The sequence below is a fragment of the Callospermophilus lateralis genome, chromosome 6 (assembly GCF_048772815.1).
Source record: "Callospermophilus lateralis isolate mCalLat2 chromosome 6, mCalLat2.hap1, whole genome shotgun sequence".
Classification (NCBI taxonomy): Eukaryota; Metazoa; Chordata; class Mammalia; order Rodentia; family Sciuridae; genus Callospermophilus; species Callospermophilus lateralis.
The window spans coordinates 50,175,092-50,198,890 of NC_135310.1; the positions used below are offsets into that span (position 1 = coordinate 50,175,092).

At 35.1% G+C, this 23,799-nt stretch overlaps 1 protein-coding gene across 1 annotated transcript in view; it reads left to right on the forward strand.

Moving 5' to 3' along the window:
• Positions 1-258: 258 nt before the first annotated feature.
• The window catches only part of Frk (fyn related Src family tyrosine kinase), a 98,236-nt gene continuing 74,695 nt past the window's right edge, over positions 259-23,799 (forward strand). The window contains exon 1 of the mRNA XM_076859828.2: positions 259-694. Coding sequence (XP_076715943.2) covers positions 324-694 — 371 coding nt within the window. The 5' untranslated portion in view covers positions 259-323. The remainder of the gene's footprint in view (positions 695-23,799) is intronic.

Sequence of the window (23,799 nt, forward strand, 5' to 3'; positions counted from 1 at the left end):
AATGTACTTTTATTTTGTTGTGGGATTCCTGAGCAGACAGGAAGAAGAGGCATTTTCCCCCTGAACAACTGCCCAGTTCCCACTTGATTTTGCTCTGGGGCAGCAGCTACAGCTGAAGAAAACCAGGAGGTGAATCTCCCCAGGCAGGGCTTGCTGCAACCAGATCTGCGGGACTGCTCAGAAACAGGACTTAGCACACTCTCCACAGTATGGTGAGTTGGAGCTGATTTCAAAGTTACCTGGAGAAGAAGAGAAGAGAAAGTGGATCTGTGGAGACGACGGGGAGAGGGAAGGCCCTCTCCCCCTCTCCTAACCAGGGCACCATGGGCAATATCTGTTTGAGGCTCTGGGCATACTTGGAACCCTGTCTCCCCTGCATGTCCCAGGAGGCAGACAAGTCGGTGGTAATTGAGAATCCAGGGGCCCACTGTCCCCCTGAAGCTCCTCAGACTGCGAAACATGAACCCAAGAGAAGCCAGAGGCACTACTTTGTGGCTCTGTTTGATTATCAAGCTCGGACAGCAGAGGACCTCAGTTTCCGTGCAGGTGACAAACTCCAAGTCCTGGACACTTCCCATGAGGGCTGGTGGCTGGCCAGACACTTGGAGAAAAGGGCAGATGGCTCCGGCCAGCAATTGCAGGGCTATATTCCTTCTAACTACGTGGCCGAAGACAGGAGCCTACAAGCAGAGCCGTGAGTAGTACAGACCTACACTTTATTTGTTAACTCTCTGAGGGCTGGGTACGGAGTTTTCCTTCCTACCTATGTTCAACCTCCTATTCTCCAGAGTTGCATAGAGAGTGTATGGAAGTGGTGGTAAAAAAAAACCATTAGTTGAAACATACCTTTCTTGCAAAGTCAGTGTGAAACTTGCAGGTAATTGTTGCTGAAATGACTTTGATTACAGTATGCATACCCATGGGCCAGGTGCACTTCCATCAACAGAAACAGGAAATAAGCCAGCGGTCACTTTAAAAACAGAAATATATTTCATTTGCAGGTAAACCATAAGACTCTCTTAAACCATCCTTTAAAATCTAAAGTTCAGCTCTCTTTTGTTTTTGTTTTGACTTTTGAAGCATATATCAAGTCCTAACATGATTCTTTTTTTAAAAAAAAAATTATTTGTTCTTTTAAGTTATACATGACATCCTAACATGAATTCTAATCCTTTTCATTCTTCGTAGTCACACACATAGGCTAATCAACATAGAAGGTGACTTTTATACAATTCTATTTTTTCCCACTAAAATCATGACAGAGACATTTTTTTCTTTGAATTCCCAGATTCTGAAGTATGTGACTCAAATTATGATATCTTTTGGTTATGATGATTAAACATTGGCCAGGTACAGAGAATTACTAAAGTTTAACAAGAAAAATAAAGAGAACATTTCTCTGAAAGAGTAGATAAAGATTTCATCCTGGAAAAAAAAAATAAAAAGACTTTATCTGGGTATTTGAATAAGTCCTATGAATTATAGTGCAACAAAGGAGCAAAATTTTATGTACTTGGTCGTTCCACGCATCCATCCATTCATCCATCTATCCAACCACCAGGAGGAACAGTAGTGGATATGATGAGTGGGGAAGAGTGAGCTACTGCTGATAGTTGAATATACAACTATCAGCTGATAGTTGGATAAACTGCAGTCTTGATGATGGATACATGGGATCTGGTGAATTGGGAGCAAGTGGAGACTGTTGTGGGTCCCAGTCTTATTGCTGCCTGGTTTCAATGAAATTCAAGACTGAGAATGTCTCTCATGAAATGTACTCATTTTATAGAATGATTCTTTAATGGAAGAATCTTGGGGATTCACTCATGATCTCATATAAGTATTTTTTTCTTTTTATGTGGTTTGCAACATCTCTTACTGTCCCAGGGAATAAGATGATAGGCCAGGGAACATTATTGCTAGTTTCCAAGTTCATATATCCTAATATGAAAGGTGGTTTGGTGATTTTTGAGAGTCTTTTCAACATCAAGAGCTTATAAAAGGTTTTAATTTATACCTAAATAGAAATGAATTGAATTTGTACTTTTGATGAATGGAATTGATTAGTTCTTAAATGAGAAAATCACCTGTGTGAACATTTATTTTCTATAATGATCTACAAGAAATATATTTTCTTATCTGTGGAATGTTTACTTATATGTTTTTATTGTCACATGATTTCTATGTAATAAATGGCTCTATGCATATTTTATATTCGGTATAACATTTTAGAAAAATACCATAATGTTAATATTTAGTGCCTTGAATTCATAATCTACTAGGTTTAAATAAATTAAATATTCAGTTCATTTAACTGTGTAATGCCTCCATCTCCTCATCTATAAAGTCTCTAGAGTTGCCTAGATTTCTGAATTTTCTGATTATTTGGGAACACAAACTCTTTTATTTTAATATATATATATTGGTACTGGGGATTGAACCCATGGGTGCTCTACCACTGTGCCCTTTTTATTTTATCTTGAGACAAAGTCTTGCTAAATTGCTCAGGTTGGCCTTGAACTTGTGATCCTTCTACCTCACAAGTTGAAATTACAGGTGTGGGCCACCACATCTGTCTCAGAAACACAACTCTTATTCTATCAAGCATTCATTCTTAATGCTGAAGAAAGCAGGCTGATAGACTCAAGATAAGCAATCCAAAGGTGATCATGCACTGGGTAAAAGGCATGAGTAGTGTCCTTATTAATTTAGATGGTCTTTTTCTACAAGCACAAAATAAAGCAGCTAAAGTATTGTGGCTATTTTTTGATTCTCATGGGCCATCTGTAGCCAAGAATACTCTTTTTCCCTCTGTACATAACTCCTGACCTTTCGACTTGAAATCGGTTCTCAGCTGTGTTTCCATCTGTCACTGCCAACTCAGATCTCTGCAGTGAGCCTCCTTGGAATCACTATACCTACTGGAATAAGATCCAGAAAATGCTACCATTCTGCTTCCAGCCCAAGACAGCCCACTTGTTTCCTTCTAAGTGCACACAGAGGCCTCACCTTTGAACCCAGATTACTTCTGGAGGTCTTTGCCACCATATGGCTAAATTTCTTTAATACTTTTAGGGCAAGTAGCTGCAGCCTCTTGAACTCTACTCCATTTCAAAGAGAAGTGATGTGGGGTGTGTGTGTGTGTGTGTGTGTGTGTGTGTGTGTGTGTTGGGGGAATTCTTGGGATTGAACCCAAGGCCTGCGCATGCTCTCTACCACAGAGCCACATCCCCAGTCCCTCAAAGAGAAGTGATTTTAACTTAGCAGTCATCAGAAGGAGTGTCTCAAGAGGCCTGCCCAGTGCTGTACTATGGAAGGAATCATACAAAAATAACTTATTTTAATATCTTTAGTGTGTTTTTTTTCAAACTATAATTCATTTTTCCTTATGAACACTGTGAAAGTTCATGTGGTTTATTGAATTCAGTAAATATTACTAAGGGAAGATTATTGTTTATATTCATACATGTGAGATGGGTAGGTAATGGGAAGCCAATGAAAGTTGAATCATCTAATTTCTAATTAGAACAGTGTAATGCAGTGTATATTAGTGTTCATATGTTTATGTCTTTTTGTTCTGGTACTAGCTACTGAACCCAGGGATGCTACATTCCCAGCCTTTTTTATTTTTTATTTTGAGACAGGGTCTTGATAAGTTGCTGAGCCTGGCCTCAAATTTTTTATCTCCTACCTGTGTTTGCCACCCTGCCCAACTGTTTATATCTTTATTCTTGACTTGCATAAGTAAGAAATTTAGTGCAAGTTAAATTTAAATTTAGTGCAAGTTAACTTCAGGAGTTATTAGTGCCAGGGTAAATCAGTTTGGTTTGTCAAATTCTTTTCTTTTTTAGTACTTGAAAGTAGAGATGTTGACAAAAGAGGTAGTCTATTGATGAAAGAAACCAATTTACTAATTGATGATTATTCCTCTTAGAAAGGCTGTAACTTTTCTGAGTATCTTACATTAAGTGATATAAAAGCTCAATTCTTAAATAATTTTGTCTCTGTAAAGAACCATTACTGTATTTATCTTATCTTCAATTTGAACTTATTCATACAACCTTTTATAGATTTTTTTTTACCCTACATCTTCAAAATGAAACCCCTCATGAACATTACTCTCAGGGTCTTTTTACTCAGAGCTTTCTCTCTTTTTAAAAGTATTTATTTTTTTAGTTGTAGTTGGATACAATACCTTTATTTTATTTATTTATTTTTATGTGGATTGAACCCAGGGCCTTGCACGTGCTAGGCGAACATTCTACCACTGAGCCACAACCCCAGCCCCACAGAGCTCTCTTTAAATATAATATTTAGTGTTTTTCAAGATATAAAGTTAACCCAGAAAATAATGAAATGGAAATTACATATGAATCTTGAAGTCAAGAAAAATGGCTTCATGTTTTGCTAATTTTAATGTAAGGAATTCAAGCATTGCAATATATTGATGAAAAACCAAATGATCAGCAATAATGTAGCATTATTTATCTACAACTAGTTTAAAAAGTTGTTTGCACACTTGCTTAGTGTCATGATGGGCAAAAGGTGTGACTTATGCAGTCGAGGGGGAGAAATAAAGAATGTCCACATGTTTCTGCCCTTTTCAATACTTTATTCACTCAAATCACTCAATATAATTTCACTCTATAGGTTATTAAGGTTCTTAATCAAGAAAATGACAAGCCTTAATGCTAGACACTACAATAGACACAGTCAATTCACAGTAAACAATTCTAGATTAATTCTAAGCACTGCAGACACACTTAATTATGACAGGCTCATGACAGACATTCCCTCTGCATGCTAAGCTCAAGTGTTAGATCAAAAGTCTCAAGCCTTAGGATCTAAGTCCCGCAGATGCACACTCACTCAGACTGTGGTGATCAGATCAGGGACCAAGGCAGACTTCTCCTGGGGTAGAGCTGACAGCTGGCTGAGGAGGTGGGTCATAGAGAGAAGTCCTTTTCTCACCAGAGTCAAGAGGCTGCTATAGAGTTTGAGAGTGGTGAGAACAATGCAAAAGATCAGGCAGATGATACGAATTGGGATGTCAGTCTAGGTCCTCCTTAGGTGCTCAGGCTTGTGTGCATCAGTGTCGGTTGGCTGAAAGTCTGTTCATTTGTTCCATCATTTATACTAAATTTGGGGGCTTCTGACCACCCTTTCAATCCCTATCAGCTGCTGTGGGATTTCTCAGTGATGTCATTCACCCTGTGATTAAAGCATCTGATCTGGTGGTCCCAACCCTGATTTTCTTGTTTCTTGCTTTTATCAGAGTTAGGGCAACATACCATTGACTTCACTCTGAGTTTATCAGGGTGGGGATTAGTGACTTGTTTGTGCTTGAGGGCCATACTGGAAGGCTTCTTAGGCATGCCTGGTTAGACTTCAGGTTTCACACTGGAGTTTTTAAATGAAGTTGCTTAGGCTAAGGCCTAAGGCCATCTTTACATTTAGTTGTGCCTTAGCTGTTGTCTATGTCTGTACTAGGGTCAGAGATGAGGTCCCTTAGTCTCCTGGAGAGAGGACTGGTGGCAGGGGAGTGTGGAGAGAAGCACAAAAAACAGCAGCTGATGGTTTTTGCTTCACCCACTTGACCACACAGGCCAAGGGATAGCAGTTAGCATAAACAATTTGAATTTCCTTTGCGTGTGGAAGATTCTTGTTACGGTAACAACAGTGAAATACACTGCTGCAGTTCTACTCCATAAGCTTCTCAAAGGCTTAAATTAGGTTTTCATAAAAAATAAAATCTGAGCTTGGAGTGTAGCTCAGTGATAGAGGACTTGTCTGTTGTGCATGAGGCCCTGGGTTTGATTCCCAGCATCATGGGGGGGGGGCGGTGGAGTGAGGGGGACAATGAATCAATAGAGTAATATCTAAATCTTACATTTTAATTAAGCTCCATCTTTTTGTGTTGTATTCTTGTGTATGCTTCTGCTGGAGAGTCCACAATTGTGCTCTGTGTCCATTCTATGAGCCAGGTATGGTGCTAGGTGAATGACTCAGCAAAGTCGAGGAATCTGTCTTTGTTTTGTTACTTGCTTAATGTGGCTTTATGTTAAGAAGTGTCTCAGCACTGCACCTGAAACTGTAAAGGCTATGAAGTTCTGTCCCCCACTAACTTGAGGATGGCCTACCTTTGTGTATCAGAGGCCTGGAGGAGCCACTGATAGACACAATGGTGTCTTTGTATGTCTTGTTAGCACTTTAGCAAAGGAAACACTTTAGCAAAGGAAGAAGCAAAGTAGAAAGTTTTTCTTCTCCTCAATTATTTTTGATTCTTTACCTGCTCAGGATTCTAGGGGCTGCCTTGAAAAAGAAAGCAAGAGTAAATATTTGTAACTTATAATTATGTTGGTAGTTTATGGGCTAAAAAGATTAGAATGTTAATAAGTACAAAGGTAATGAAATTTCTCTCTTCTTTTAGAGAGTCTTTTCCTTCTCTTTAATATGTTAGACAAGATTTAAGATTTTGTATCATCTAAGGTCACTGCATTGTCTGGCTTGAAGAAAGTACATGGTAAAATGCAGTGGTCTATACTCTGAAGATTCTTACATCTTCGTTTCAGAACCTAGTAAGGTTTTCCTGTTTGGGGATTTAAATATTGAAGAATTTAATAATTATCAAATACTGGTTATATACAAGGTTCCTAATCATTTTTGACCTAGATGTCAGTTTCTTTCTTAGCTGGGATGTGAATCCAGGTTTTGAATGTCAAATTAGTCAAAGAGAAATAATATGGCTTAAAAGTTAAAATTACTATTATAAAACAAGAAAGAAAGAAAGAAGAGAGAGGCATCAAAATATTCCTAAGTCAATCTTACATAATGGATTTTTATCTACTTTGAGTAGTTAAGTCACTAGAAAGCGGTTCTTTATCATCCCACAGTGGTTCTTTATCCAGACTCTTTCTTTACCTTGGTGTTTTTTTTCAAGGAATAATAAAAGCACATGTGTTGACATGAAAATAATGCATTTTCAGTTCTTCTCTAAGATAAAATATATTTAAATACTCTAGTTTTTTGAGACTAAGCATATATATATATATATATATATATATATATATATATTGCTTTTTATCAAATCAAATGTTTGAATAAATCCAAGATGAGATTCCAGAATTTATAATTAAAATTTCTCAAGAGCATGTTTAGATGCCATGAGTTAAATTAAAAACATCTATTATTAAATGACAGTATTACCTATAGGATTACGAGGTATTCTACTCTCCCCATCCATTAAATTGTTATTATGAACCATTTATCAAGATGTTAAATAATAATATAACAAATATGTTGCTAAAATAATTAATTTAATACAGACTTTCATCTCAGATATAATATTGTATAATTTTTCATGTTAATATACCATACAATGTTTATGATAATAAAACTATTTACCTCAGTTAGTTACCTAATGAAATTTTTTATAAATTGTCACCACTTTGACTACTAAACTAAATAAACTGTATAAAAAATGACAAAGTCTCCTGAACTATGAAAAAAACATCTTTTGTTTAAGCCATTAAAAAAAAAGGAAAAGTCAGAAAAAGAGGAACAAATTGAGATACGTTGATATCAAAGTTAAAGTTTAGTTAATAGCATTTAAAAGTAATGGCAATAAAACTTGATTACCTGTATTTCAAAAATACCTTTGAGAAGCAATGAAACACCATAGTATGGAATCATAAAAATGAGCTGGGAATCATCTTTTCTAGGAAATGTAATAATGGTGATAATACTATAAAAATTTCAATTTCGATATTTCATTCAGAACCACCCTCTCTTTAGTAAAAGTATTGATTTTTTTTCTTTTTAAGTTTTCAAAAAACAATGGAAAAAAATCTTGTGAAAGTAAAATAAATCATTAACTACTGAACTGTAGTCTTAAAGATTAAAACCTAAATTCCACCTTGATTGAATTTACTCTTTGAAAACACAAAAGATTCTATTGGATTTGAATGGACTTGTTTTTATGCAAGTAAATTCAGTTAAGTACATGGACTGTCTCTGTTCATTTATCTTGATGTTCCCTTTTGACAAATAATACTTAAGCATCTCACCAAAATAATATTGTCAAAGTAGACACAATCTTCTATACAGTGAAACATGACTAATTTTTTTTTCTTTAGAACCTACTATGTACTATGCACTTTAATTTGTCTTGTGTTCCCAAGGCAGAAAAATCAACAAACAATTCTTTGCTTCAATTAACTAACTGGTTGTCAGCTCAAAAAAAAAAAAAAAAAAATTCCCTTTGGATTTTCCAACTATGAGTACTACACTGAGAATTTACATGGTAAATAAAAACTAGAGCTACTTTTAGGTTCTTCCAGTAGATGTTTTAACAGTCCAAATGTTAGTGGTATAGAGTTTTAATAGAAATAATATGCTGGTTGGTCTTTTTGACATGTAGTGTGGTATGCTTTAAAGACACAGTATAAGGACTCAAAGATTCTGGAACTGAATTTGTCTCTGTTATCACTTAACTATGTGATCTTGAGTAGTTTCTCTTCTGGGAAATAGAAATAATTATGACACCTATCTCACTTGATCGTTGTAGGACATTAATGAGATGCTGTGCAGAAAGGGTGCAGAACAGAGAACCCGATACATAGGAAATTTGTAAATATTGTATATTATTATTTAGTCAGCAGCTTTTCCTTCACCTATATAAATGGATCATTCTTTGTACATCTCCATTCTAGTCCAAGCTCCCGATATTCTTTCCCTGGGCTGGTCTCTTGTTCTGAGCATCTTTTCTGTCTTTGAAAGTTCCATTCTTTCACCAGCAGGCTTGCCCTTCCCATGGTCTATTCTGTCTGTCTGCAATCCTCTCCTTCCTCTACTTCCCCTGACCAGCTCTAACTCATTATTTAGGACTCGCCTTTTTTTGTCCCTCCCATCCCAGGCCTTTCTGAGAATTTTAGTCTAGATTAGGTGTTCCTGCTTGGAGCCTTTTAGCATCCTTTGTCAATATTATTAATTTGTTTTCGATCAGACTAGGAGCTTTGGTTGTGAGTGACGGGAAGGGGAGCCATTGCCTAGCCCCTGAGCTTAGAGTGATGCTAAGCATAATAAACATTGGTTGGGTAAATGGATAATTAAACGAATGATTGCTCCAAATCTCAGGTCTTTTAAAAAGCAGCTGACAAAGTACCACCCCCCTCTTTTTTTTTTTTTTTTTTTTTAACTTTTTCTCTTTCAGTTGCTTTTTAATACCAGGAAAACTACATTAAGGGCACAGACTGTTATCCATTCTTCTCTCAATGAATTTTTCATATTTTAATTTTTGTTTAGAATTGCATTAATAGTAGCATAATTCCAGGATCCCAGAAATCAGTTGCTCTAATATACCCCTGGGGTGAAAATACTAAATTCATAGACTGATTCAGATATTCCTTATAATGTAGAATGAATATGAAGCCAGCAACAGATTGTAAATCTCATGAAAATGGCATCTAAACATCACATGAACACATTTAAAACCATATAATGGTTACATTCAAAGTCAAGGAATTACTGGCCAGAGCATTTAAATGGACAGAAAACCAAAACCCAATTTATAAAATTAACGTTTTGGGACCAGACTTGTTTCAGTTTTTATGGTTGACATACATGATTTAAAATTATTATGTATATGAAATATTTTTCAGCTAATATATACTGAAAGTTTACTGAATATTAATAGATTTTTCACTGTTTCATTCCTAAACCTTATCAAACAAAATAATTATATCTTCTTTTGGCTAATTTTCTTTCTAATTAGCTGCTAATTTCTCTGCAGTATTTTGTGGCTCCCATTTTTAATGGGGGTTCTTAGCACTTCTTAGCATTGAAAGCATTGGGTTGCTTTCCCTGGGGAAGGTAGTTGTGCAGATTAATAGCAGCTTTAATGATATTTCAGGGCTCCTTACAGCTATTTCCCAAAGCCTGCAACTTTAGTATTAGTTTATGTGGCTGTTTCTTTGAAGATTAATGTAATAGAAGAATTTTGCTAAAATGCATAGATGCAAATATAAATCACGTGATCCATATTACCCACCTTATTGCTTATTTGGCTAAATTCATATGCTTAATAGACTATCCTTTGTCAAAATCTTTCTGTGGTGTCATTTTTTTTAACAAAAGTTTTTTTTAGATGTTTTTCCATTTAAAAACTGAGTTAATTTGCATGTTAGTCTTTAATGTTTTTATTAAGGTCTTCTTTTTAAAAACTTACATGGCATATTTTATAGTGCTTTTACATTTAGGCTACATTTCTCAGTTAGATCTTTTTTTTATGATTTCTGTGGCATTTTGAGGTAACATAACAACGCAACTCAAGAAATGGCAATTACTATAAACTTTTGAACTTTATTTATGTAAGGTATACATAATATATTTTATGTGTATACTTTTTAAGGAATTTAGAATCTTATCACCAATATTTTCTTTAACAGAAATGTTGCATACTGCATTGGCAGCTTGATTTGGATGATTTGGAAGAATCCCATATGGTTCTTAAGGTCACTGTAATGCTATCCTAACCTCACATATGTCTTTTTTGCCATTTCTGAATATTAGCCAATTATGACAGATCAAGACACCATCTTGCAAGCCCCAGCATTGTGCTGACTGCCAAGTCATTGCCCAGGAGTCATTCCTCTAAGGAGCCTGTTATTCCTCTGAGTAACAGGACTCAGAATGATTTCCCTAAGTCTTTTTGGCACTTCTGATGATTGAAGAAAAGAAGTTCTAAGGGATTCATGTATGCATTCAACAAACTTTTTGTATCCTCTAACTTTATTAAAGGCATTGTTTTTCCATCATGGGAGTTATAAAAAATTAATAAGATGGTGTTTCCTCGGTAGAGAATTTTACAATCCCTGGAGGTAAGACTGAAAAAACCAAGAATGTTATGTCAATGCCCTTCAACAAAAGATCACCAAGACCACATCTGTATTGGTACATTACTAGTTGCAGGGAAGAACACACACCATGGAGAAGAGTGGATCATCTCTGTAAGAGGATGTTAGAAAGGACTTAGAAGTTTGAGGGTGTGATTTTGGGGAGAGTTGAAGCAAGCGGGGGTTTGCTCTGGATCAATGCTGTCAAGAAATGGAGACAAATATATGATTGGGTGTCAATAAGTATTTTTTCAAAGAAGGAAAGACTAGTAGTAGATTGATGCTGTAACTGGTGCAGAAATAGCAGTCACTCAGGTTTGTCAAGATAGATAGATGTTTGGTCATTTTTGTGGTTGGACAATGTTCATTTTTTTGTGGATGTTCAAACATTATTCTGGAGTGATATGATCATGTTTTTGACTTGATACATCATGGTCACAGGGTGGTCTTGTCTGATGTTGATGTTCTATGAAATAGTTCATACAACAGGGAACACTGAGGCCTGACCATAGTACCTGGCCAGCTCCCTGATGCCAGGGGCTGCTCATCATTCTCTCAGCATGGACAGATACTGATCAGTGTACAAGAGTGGCACAAACTGTCATGAAGTACACACTTGAAAAAAATAATTACTTAATGCTTAAATGAAGAAACAAATATGAGAATGTGCAGAAGTAGGAGAGATCAGTCTTGATTTTGGGGGAAATTATACCCTTTTTTCAGTGTTTAGCTTACATGATCCTCTTCTTAGAAGCATTTTCTAATCTTTGCAGAAGGAATAAACATGTTTTCCTATGATTTTGATTTATTGTTAGTAGAACAATAGATTGTAATAATTAGCATTTGAAGACTTACTATTTATTGTGTTACCCACCATATAAAGAACTCCATTTACATGTCTTGTGTATCTCACAACAACCCAATGAGATAGATAGCTGTTATTATCCTCATTGGCAAATGTGGAGGCTCAAAGTAAGTAAACTCCTTGGTGGGAGGTCATTAGAGCTTAATTTTGATTTGTGTCAGTTAAAAAAAAATGAAGGGTATGGAGGTGAACAATCTCATGAATAAATACAAGAAGACTTAAGAGGAAAGGAAATAACTAATATTTTTGAGTATCTTCAATATGCTAAGCACACAAAACTAATTTAATCTTTATAATAGCTCTGTATGGCAAGTTTTCTTATCACTATTTTTAGGGTTGGAAAATGGAAACTAAAATTAAATAGATTCTAGAGTATTCTTATCTGGTAAATAGTAGAGGCAAAACTATAAATTAGATGAAGAAAAAGAGAAAGTGACTGGAATAGAAAAATATGTGATTTGGCACCAGATGCAGCGTTAGCAGAAATAGTCATTTCACACAGTAATTTTTTATGGGGATGGAAGGAACAGTTAAAGCAGAAAGGGAAAAAAATGCATTCAATTTTTAGACTTGTCAAATTTTGAAGTTGTAATAGGACATCTCAATGAAAATGTCCTGGAGAAATTTAGAAACACAAAAGTCAAGACAAAGGAACAAGTCTATTCTGTAAGGATGGATTCTGAAGTCATTCACAGAGAGGTGCTGTTATAGATGTAACAGGAATATATAAACAATGGAACATTGTAGACTTCATAAAGATTATAAGAACCATAGAAGCAGAGTCTAAAAACACAGGAGAAGGAGGCATTTCTTTAGAAATGCCCATAGTTTAGCTGAGTACATGTGATGTGTAGGTTGTGGTAATGACCCCCTTTGTTCCTGCTTCCTTTTGTCCCCACTCTTGGGTAGTCTCCTGCCATATTGACAATCAGCTTGATCAATTTACTTATTCTGATGAAGGGCATGGTAGCAATTGTGGCAAAAGCAGAAACTTCCTTGGAAAATACTTGCATGTTGTGGTTTGCTCTCTCAGTGCTCTTGGAATTCTGCAGCTACCATGAAAAAACTCAAACTAACCTCCAGAAGGATGAGAGGCCTGACTGGTCCCATCTGACCAAAGATTCATGATTAATCCGGCTAAGATCACTGGAGCCTGTCTCATAGTCCTAAGCCTTTAGATTTGTGAATTAGCTAAACAGTATGAAGCAAAACCTAATATAAGAAAGAACAGTCTGGACAGAAAACAATGAAGAACTAATAAAAGTAGAAGGGAAAAAAGCATCATTTTAAATTAAGAAAATTGAATATCAAGGGGCTGGGGATATAGTTCAGTTGGTAGAGTGCCTGTCTCTCATGCACAAGGCCCTGGGTTCAATCCCCAGCACCAGCACCACCACAAACACCAAAAAAAAAAAAAACAAAAAAAAAAAAAACAACAAAAAAAAAACCACCACCAACAAAAAACCCAAGTTGGTGGTTTGGGGTCAAATGCTGAAGGAAGATCAAGGTGATGAAAAAGAGCAAGGATTGTTGGTTTTTTGGAGGATTATTGGTGAGACTGAAAAACAATTTCATAAAGTAATGGTAGGTGAAGGCATGCAATAAAAGAAAAAGTTCTATAAAGGGAACTGGCTTTTCTGTCCAGGACTCTGCACTGAGAAGTTTATGCTGAGTTCGGTCCTAGATGATGTATTATATGATAGGGATCACACACAGAGTTAGGCTCACCCTGAGAATGAGAGCTGAGGGAAACCTAAGGCCAAAGAGACAGTGGAGCCCAGCTACCTCCACTTCTAAGCAGAGTGTGCAGGTCTGAAAGGATTGTATCTGCTTGGGATTTGAAAAAAAATGTTTCATCCTCTCTAGGGTGTCAAAGTTGGTAGGTATTCATCATCACTGGATATCCAGCATTTGGAAATTGAGGTATGTTGAGAATAGGTTTAGGGTTCATTTCTAATTTTGTGGGTCTGATCTTCCCAAAATTATTTTTAAAAATTCATCAGTTTTTCTCCTAGGTACTCTACTATCAGATTCGGGGGTCATGCTGTGGGAAAAGTGAACCCAGTCCTAAGTCTTAGAGAGGCAGTAAATATATGTTACTTTAAAGAAATTTATCTGTGAAGGAAAGTTCACAGATCAGATATAGAACAGCAGATTAAGGAGGCATAAGGATCAGAATTTGCTTGGAAATACTAAATCAGCCTAATTGTTCTTTAAAAGTACTTCAATAGTTAACTATATATTCTGCATCTATGTTTAAAAAATTTCCTTTCTATGGTATTCTAGTAACACTATTTTGTGAAACAAAAATAATGCACTCTGATCCACCTATGTGAGGAATCTTTTATAGACAACAGAAATACACTGGCCTCTGCACTTTCTGGAAAACCCCTGGGGAGTGGGTTAGGAAAGCCCTAAGTTTTCTCCTCTGATATACTATAGTTACAGAATATTCCTCTGTTTAGCCTCAGGCTATTATAATACAGCAACAACAGTGATGTTTCAGATAAAAACAATACAAAACGGACTCAATAACTTGTATTTGGGTTATGTAATAGTTTATACCAAAACAGGCAGATATTGGTTTTGATGCTGAATCACTTTGAACTCTGTGATTTCTTATCAAAAGTCTGACTCAGGGAACTAGTAGTTTAGAAAAATAAAAATTCATGTTATTGACTTAGCAGGTCCTGGTAGAATGACGGAAAGCAAAATAGTTTCATGACTGTTAGTGGAGACTAGAGAACCCCAATAGATAACTTTTCACTTTTGAAGATTTTGCTCTTTAGTAAAATTCCGACTATTTTTTGAAGACTTAATGTCCATTTCTAAAATTTTTTAGTCTTATAAAATATTCTAGTATATCAATAATATTTTAAACATTTATCTTTTAAAAATATATTTGGTAAATACAAAGAATCTGTATAAATTTTAGTAAATTCTGAATTATAATGGTTAATGAACATCCCTACAACTGGCTAGCCCCAAGAATTAAATTATTACTGACAATGAACCTTTGAGTTCCTCCTCTAGGTCCATCCTTAGAGTAAAACCTTCTTCCCAGAAAACACTCATAGTAACTCAGTTCACAATAGAAAAAGACGGGAGTTAGTCCAAATGTCCACTAATGAAAGAGGAATAATTTGTGGTTCATGCATTTAATGGAATATTATACAAGAGTGAAAATAATGAACTGAATGACATGCAAAAGTATGGATGTACTTTGGAAGCATAATTTAGAGTGAAAAATAGTTGGAGAGACTAAATAAAGTCTCTCAATAAGGAAAACCAAACAATATATTGTTTTGGCATGCATGTTAGTACACTACAAAGTAAGGGAATGATAGGTTGCTATTTGATTTACTCATCTGAGTATTGTGAATTCTATACTTCTGCAGACCTTTTTTTTTGGTAGTGGGTATTGAATCCAGAGCCTGTGCATGCTAGGCAGATACCTCACCACTGAGCTACATTCTTAGTCCTTATTATTTAAAGTTCTTATTATTTAGTCCTCATTATTTAAAGAAATTCTAAGAAGTCAGGACTGAGAATGTAGCTCAGGAATAGGGTGCTTGTCTAAAATATGTAAGGCCTTGGATTAAATTAGCACTTCAAAACAAACAAACAAAAGGCAACAACCTTTTTTTTAAATTTTTTTTTTTAAGAAGCCTCTTATTCCATAAAAAACAAAGGCCAGCAAGTATGTTGGTCATAAGGGGTCAGATATAAGCATATGTAGTTCATGGTTTGTTCTATCTTACAATATTCTTTTCTTTTCTTTTTGGGATTGAACCCATCTCCAGTCCTTTATATATTTTTTCTTAGAGACAGGGTCTCACTAAGTTGCTGAGGGTCTCCCTAGGTTACCAAGGCTGACCTGAAATTTTCGATCCTCCTGCCTCAGGCTCCCAAATTAGTGGGATTACTGGCATGCACCATGTGACTGGCACAAAATTGTTTTCACAGAATTATCCTTTAATAGTCTGCTTCTAACCTAAATAGAGATAAAAACTGATAATGACTTTTCCAATTTCTGATGTCATTATTTACTTTTAAAACTTCTCTACCCCTTAACCTGTAGACCATGGTCTCCTATAGTTTCAAAAATTTGCTTGAGATTGTCCATGAACACTCTGAAATTGCACATAAAATTTATATGACATTTTTAGACAAGGAATTATAAGTTTTATGATATTCTAAAAGAAATCATGTTTAGAACGTAGAAGAACCTGTATTCTAAAATTAGTGTCAGCAAAAGGTTAAAGTTTGTTCCTCTTGAAAAATTGATTTGTTTCCTTATAGCAGATACTAATAATTTATTGCACACCACAGTTTTCTTCCTTCTTAGCTCAGAGTCCAGTTGAAAGCTTTGTCATAATGACCGTATTTGACCTTAAGTCTGTTCTTTTCCTCTTTTCATTCTCTTCTCTTTCTAAACTCCTTTTTGTTTTTGTTTTGTTTTGTTTGTGTAGTGCTGGGAGTTGAACCCAGGGGTATTCTACTACTGAGCTCTACCACGCTCTGTTTATTTTTTGTTTTAAAATTTCTATTCTTAGAACATATATTGAGTTTTTCTAGGGGTCTGTATTGCAATCAACTAAACACGTAAATACTAATGATCAGTCTAGATGTATGTTACACTTTTGAAACCCTAAATTATAAAGAAAAAAGAATTTTACATTTTAATCTGTACACTCACTAATCAAAAATACATTTTCAATAATTGTCTTTCTGAGCTTGGTGGGGATACTTATATTCTGCCTCTTACCTTGTTTAGTTCATTGCTTCTCAATTCCATCAGGGCACATCTTTGTCCAGTGGAGAATCTGACACAAGCTTCTTGCCCTTCCTCCTCAACTATGTGTGTGTTCATGTGCCTGGGATTCCTTTTTTTGGTATTTGGGATTGAACCCAGGGGTGCTTAAACACTGAGCAACATACCCAGCCCTTTAAAAATATTTTATCTAGAGACAGGGTCTCACTGAGTTTCTCAGTACCTTGCTAAGTTACTGAGGCCAGCTTTGAACTTGCGGTCCTCCTGCCTCAGTCTCCTGAGTGAGCTGCTGGAATCATTCTAGATCTGTAAAGTGAGGCAAGAAAGTATTCTCAGAAGGGCTTTTAACCCTGAATGAGACCCAGGTACATTAGAAGAGTGTGAAGTGTGTGAAGAAAAGGTGTGAAGAAAAAAATAGAGACAAAAGACAGGAGGGAACATAATGGCTTACGATGTAAATTTTTTTAAAAAAGGCACTTTTTCTAAACTTTTAAAACAGACATCAGAAAAAATGTGAGAATACACATAATTCTGTTTAATAAGAGTATAAATAAAAATAAAAGGAAATAAATTAATGTTCAAGGAAAGCAAATATGGTGAGATTACACTAGGAACTACAGAAAACGAGAAGAGGGATTGGTGAGCAGATGATAGCATGCGTAGGTTTACAGTTGAGGATTAGGGTTAGGGTTAGTCAGGGATAGTGTGTTAACTATGGAAGTAAGTCAGACAAATGTAGGCATTCAGGAAGTTCATGATTCTGTGCTTACATTATTTTAACTATATTGTTAAAAATATCCCTGGAGTTTTTGCATTGGTGTTCTGAAGCATTTGTATTAAGTTGTCGATCACCCGATCTCAGCTTTTCAATTCATGCTTTATTGCTGGGTCCAAAGTGAAGGAGATATAATGCTAATGATTATTACTGAAAGTCAGTTAAACCCATTTCTTCCTGCATTATATCTTCTTGATACCATTCAAGTTACCTGTGAAACTTTGTTGTTGGTTATCTTTCATAAAGAAATACAGAAACTTGTTGGCTAGAGATAAAACCAAGTGATTTTAGGGACCTAAAAATGAATTGACCTGTAAATTTGGCACATAGGGTTAAACAAACTTGGAAGTGAGGCAAGAAATCTTCTATGTTTGCCAATGGAAATTGGCTATTTAGGCAAGTTGGTAAAACCAAAGGCTGCTGCAGGGAATTAGAATAAATTAATACCTTTTCTTGCTCCCAGTGACTCAGAAAGTCAAGAAGAAAACACTGGTATGTTCAGATGGCTCTGCTACTCCTATCAGGGCAAATCTGAAATAAGTGTTATTTAGTGACTTACTAGTCAAAGAAAAACCATGTTAATCATAAAAATAACAACTTATATTCTGTTGGCATCTTCACAAGTAGAATAGAAAATAGCTTTTTAAGGAGTTAGAAGAATAGTTAGACATGAATGACAGAAGGTTTGTATAAACTTCTGAACAGTTCTAATGTTGATTTCTAGGACAGAGCTTACTTATTTCATTCAACCTATCTATACCTTTACATTTATAGTTAAATGGACTGATATTTGTGTTGTAAATCTATTTCACTTTAATGGACAAAATACTATTTTTTTCCTTTCCAAAGGAATCTTATCAGTTGATCTGAGTTTGAAAGTAACTTCACAGAATCTAATCTTTCTCAAATGTAAAGGAAGAACATCTTCCAGGAATCTTTGCTTAACAGTTCTGGGAAGATAAGATATTTTCAAAAGCATTTTGTCTTAATATTTCTATCTGCATCATTGTATACTTGAGAGCCCTTAGTGATTTAGTTTTGTATAATGATTATTATAAGAAAAATGATCCAAACTTATTTTTCAAACCTTTGATTTTCATTATCCATTTGACATATTTTAGCAATTTTTGGTTATCATAATTTTGTGCCACTGGAAAGGAAGAGGAGTATAAATAATAAATGGTTTAGTTTGATCCAGCAGAAAGTCATTGTATTTGCTGAGGACAACTTAAGTAATTGGCTGACTGCATTCTAGGAGCTTACCTTATCTAATGATCTCAGCCTCTGCAGAGAGAGAAGAGCAAATTACCCCTGTTACTGGAAGATTTGTCATGGAAAGAAGCTTTGTCCAAGCAAAGAAGGAAACTTTGCCATTTCTTCTTAAATTGCTGGTCTATTTTCAGAAACAAAGTATTTACTCAAAGTTATTAAAGAAAAAAAACAGACAGCTCTCCCGGGCCTGCTCTTTTTGACCACTTTACCTGGAATGGAAAAATGAAATTAAACAACACTTAATGGAATTTACAGGTAATAGTGATTAAGAAAGAGAGCCAGATGAAGAGAAAGAAAATATATGAAATGAGGACAAGATGGTGGAGAAAAAGGATAGGAAAAAGGGAGGAGAAGGCAATACTTAAAATTTTTATCACCAAGGAAAGTAGCAAGTTTCAATCTCTATGAATATTCTCTACTGTAAATAGAAACCATAGAAACAGACATTCACCTGCTCACTGTTTATTTGTGGGTAGTTGTTGCAACACAGAAATTCAGTACCTGTTAGTACCAAAATGAAAAAAAAATCAGTACATTGGAGATTAAGGAAATATTTAATAATAACTCTACCAAGGGACCAATGAGTTGAACACTTGATTTAAGTGCATAGCTCATGAATGATATTGACAATTCTCCTTGCTTTTTCCTTTTTTGATATAGGCATTCGTTACATTTAATCCAAATGTTCTAGCAATCATGCACTGATAGTTTGCTAATCAAATATGGTAACAGATTATAACTTTGAAGCAGAATTTTCAATCATTGTTATTAGGAAGAGTGTTTCAGAGAATATGCTTTAAATGGATGCTGGGAATGAATAACGATTGTGGTTAAATTGGAAAAAAAATAAGGCTGTTAGCAAGTTTAGAATGTGCATGATTTTTTTTTTTCATCTAAATGCTTTGGCCCTGTGGTGAGATCATCTTTCTTTTCTTTTCATTCTTTCTTTCTTTTTTAACTTTTTAAGTTGTAGATGGACACAATATCTTTGTTTTATTTATTTATTTTTATGTGGTGCTGAGGATCAAAACCAGGGCCTGAACCATGCTAGGCAAGCACTCTGCCACTGTGCTACAACCCCAGCCCTTTTTTTAAATTAATTTTTTTATTTGTTCTTTTTAGTTATACATGATAGTGTATGTATTTTGACATGTTATATATACATGATGTATAACTTCCCATTCTTGTGGTTGAACATGGTCGTATATTCATATATGAACACAGGAAAGTTATGTTCAGTTCATTCTATTGTCTTTCCTATTCTCATCCCCACTCACTCCTTTCCCTTGTCCTCTTTGTTTGACCCAAAGAACTTCTATTCTTCCCCCCACATCCTTATTGCATGTTAACGTCCACATATCAGAGAAAACATTTGTCTTTTGGTTTTTGGGATTTGCGTATTTCACTTAGCATGATTAGTCTCCAGTTCCATCCATTTACTGGCAAATGCCATAATTTTATTCTTTATGGCTGAATAATATTCCATTGTGTATGTATACCACATTTTCTTTATTCATCTGTTGAAGGGCACCTAGGTTGGTTCCATAGATTAGCTATTGTGAATTGAGTTGCTATAAATATTGGTATGGCTGTATTACTATAGTATATTCATTTTAAGTCTTTTGGGTTTATGCCAAAGAGTAGGATAATTGGGTCAAAATGTGGTTCCATTCCAAGTTTTCTGAGGAATCTTCATACTGCTTTCCCTAGAGGTTAGAATGTGCATGATTGTTAAGCATTCCATGGGCCCAACTGAAATTGGCTATATGGGTATTGGTTTCTTATAAAAATTTCTTGACCTCTTATAAGTTCACATTTATAATTTAAATTCTGGTTAATAAAGAATTAAGTTATTTATTTACAACTAATTTCTTCTTGGAAGGCCATGCAGCAGCAAACAAGTAAAATCAGTATTCTTAACTCTTAAAAACAAGTCTTGTCTCTACCTCCCCTCCAGCTATTGCACATTAAACTCCTTTCTTATACAGCAAATCTGTTTGCAAAAGTTATCTGAACTCAGGTCCTATTTCATTCTTTTTCCCCTCTTTTAAAATTGTTTTATTGTGGAAAATTTCAAACATTCTTAAAGTATAGAAAATAGTGCCCCCACATACTCTTGGTCAACTTCAAAAATGATCAACACATGACAATCTTATATCTTTTTATTTCTTCTTCCCATTTCTCTACCACCTCTTCTGTATTATTTTAAGCAAATCCTAGACATATACATGTTCAAATGCAGATATATTTCTATCTGAAAAATATTTTATAAGTAAAAGACATGAAATACTATTGATAAACATATAAACATAATTACAATAGAATAATTAATCCTAATATTATCAAATATCCAGCATGAAACTTTCCATAGTCTTGTTGTTTACTTTTTATGGTTTATTTATTTAAATCCATATTTTCATGGATTTATTTTGTGGTTTATTTGTGATCCAGGCACAGTTCATTCATTGTGACTGGTTGATTTGTTTCTTTTAATCTCTTTTATTTATTTATTTGTGGTGCTGGGGATTGAGCCCATGGTTTCTCACATGCTAAGCATACATTCTAACACTGAGCTACACCCCCAGCCTCAGTCGCTTTTAATATATATCTCTCCTCTATGTTTACTTGGATTTTGCTACTTTATTCTCTCTTGAACTCATTGCAATTAGACTTCTCCTTTTTACCACTTCAGAAAGCTGTTCTTATCAAAGATCAATAGAGAAACTTCACATCACAAAGCTTATTGGCCAGTTTCTAATCTTTGTTATCTTATCAATGTCACTTAGTACACTTGATAACTCCCAACATCCTTAATACACTTCCTTTAACCAATCCCCAGGACAGCCACTCCTTTGGTTTTCTGCTATACCACTGACTCAGATGTTTTTGCTGGTTCCTTCTCTTTCCCTTAAACCATTAGATATCAGAATGCCCAGAGCTCTAAACGTGGTTCTTTATTTGCCCCCACTTTCTATTTGACATTACCATTTCCAAATGGAAATGTCTAAATTCTAAACATTTCCAATACTTCCAAAATTGAACTCTTTTATTCTCCCCATGAACCTTTCTCACAAAATTTTCCCCAGTTCTGGCCATGGCAAATGTTCCTGTTTGCTCAGATTAAATATCTTGCAATCATCTTGACTCCCGTTTTCCTTTCATACCTCACTTCCAGTCAGTCAGCACATCATTTTGTCTCTTCCTTCACTATATGTCCACCAATCCTCTTACCAGCTCCTGCTCTCATTGGGTCCGATCCACCTTGATCTTTGGATCTGGCTTAGTAGGGTCATAGTCTTTCCAAAACTCTTCAATTCCAAATTCTCCAGCAATTTCAGATCTCATTCAGTTAACCCTTGAATCTCCTTGCAGTGGTTTATAAGGTCTTAATGATCTCTGATTTTCACCATTACCTGTCTGACTTTAATCATCATTTCTCAGCTCTTGATTTCTTCCACAGAGTTGTTGTTTTTTTTTTTTTTTTTTTGGTGTGTGTGTGTGTGTGTGAATTGGGGGTAGGGGTGGATTGGTGGCTTAGTTGAAAAATCATTCTAAAAAGTCCGCTAAGAGCCTGGAATTTGAATTTTACTCTTCAATAAATTTGCAAGAAATAAAGAGAAAAATAACTGGCCCAAATAGAATTTAAAAGCTGAAGAACTTTGTAAATGGTGTTATAGATAAAATACTTTGCTCTATACTGAGCCCTTGATCTATAGGGGTAGGCCAAATTACCCCTAAATTCTTAATTTTGATATTTATTGGGGAAAAAATGTCCTTCTTGGTCCAGGTACATATTTACAATCATCCTAAAAATACTGGTAAGCATAGCCAGCTTCAAAGTCTATTGATATTGTGGGAAAGACTATTATTTTCACTCAGACTTTTTTTTTTTTAGTCATAGGTGGACACATGTCTTTATTTTACTTTTATGTGGTGCTGAGAATCGAACCCAGTTCCTCATAGGTGCGAGGTGAGCACCCTAACTCTGAGCCACAATCCCAGCCCCTTCACTCAGACTTTTGAACTGAAACGTGGCCTTTTAATTAGCTTATGCTTATGTTTCCTCTGTGTCTGGCATTTCCAGCTGACTCTGATTAATAAGTGACTGTCTATGTTTCAGTGCATAGTCTTGAGAACAGAGTCTTTCTTACTTCAGAATCTGAGCACAAGAAGGGAACATCTGAGAGCTGAAGAAAATTATCTCTAGTATTTCTAACAATGACAACAAAAGGCTGTATTGTTAATAAACAGGTATCTGGATTTTAATCAGAGGCATTTCAAAATTTTTGATTACATTTTTATTTGTATCTTTAAAGAAGGATTTTGATTTTCAGTGAATTCAATACAATATGCCTAAAATAGTTTTTTTTTAAAGCTCTCTTTAAAAATATTTTTTTTAGCTGTGATGGACCTTTATTTTATTTACTTATTTTTATGTGGTGCTGAGAATTGAACCCAGTGCCTCACACATGCCAGGCAAATGCTCTACCTTTGAGTCACATTTCTAGTCCTCTAAAATAGTTTAAACATAAAAAAAATACTGAGTCAATTGTGCAGCACTACTACATAGAATTACTCTCTGAGAGATGTTTTTCCCTCCCCTAGGAAATTAAATACAGCTATGAAATATAAATGAATATATGTTTGCTAAAACGCTACTTGACATTTTAGTTGTAATTAACAGGACTTCTAATATTAACTAACATTAATTAACAATGCAAAGTGTTTAAACATGGAGTGTAATAACAATGCCAAGTAGATTATGCACACTCATCAGTACACCTCATGTTTCTTAAAGATTTATCTTAGAATTCTGTATTATTAAATAAGTTTATTAAGCTTACTGCACAGATGGTGATTCTTCTGCTGTGCTCGTTCTGCAATTATTACACCCTCCTTAGCATGCTGTGGTGCTGGAGGAGACTCCATGGTCTATGCTAAGGTTTAGAAAGGGACCACCTTGGGTGAGGGGTTAACTGGAGGTATGATTCAAAGCTGACTTCATGATTTGATTTTGGTTATGTTAGCATTGTATTTTTTTTTTAAAAGGACCAAATGTTTACTACTTTCTGCTTATGAAAACTAATAGAACCTCATTATAATTATAAAAAGTATCTGGCAACAATGAAAAATGTGAGGAAAAATTCCGTCTCATCTGAACATTGGACCTAGTAATGGTCGGTATTTTTCATGTATGTCTTATTAGGAATTCTTCTGTTGT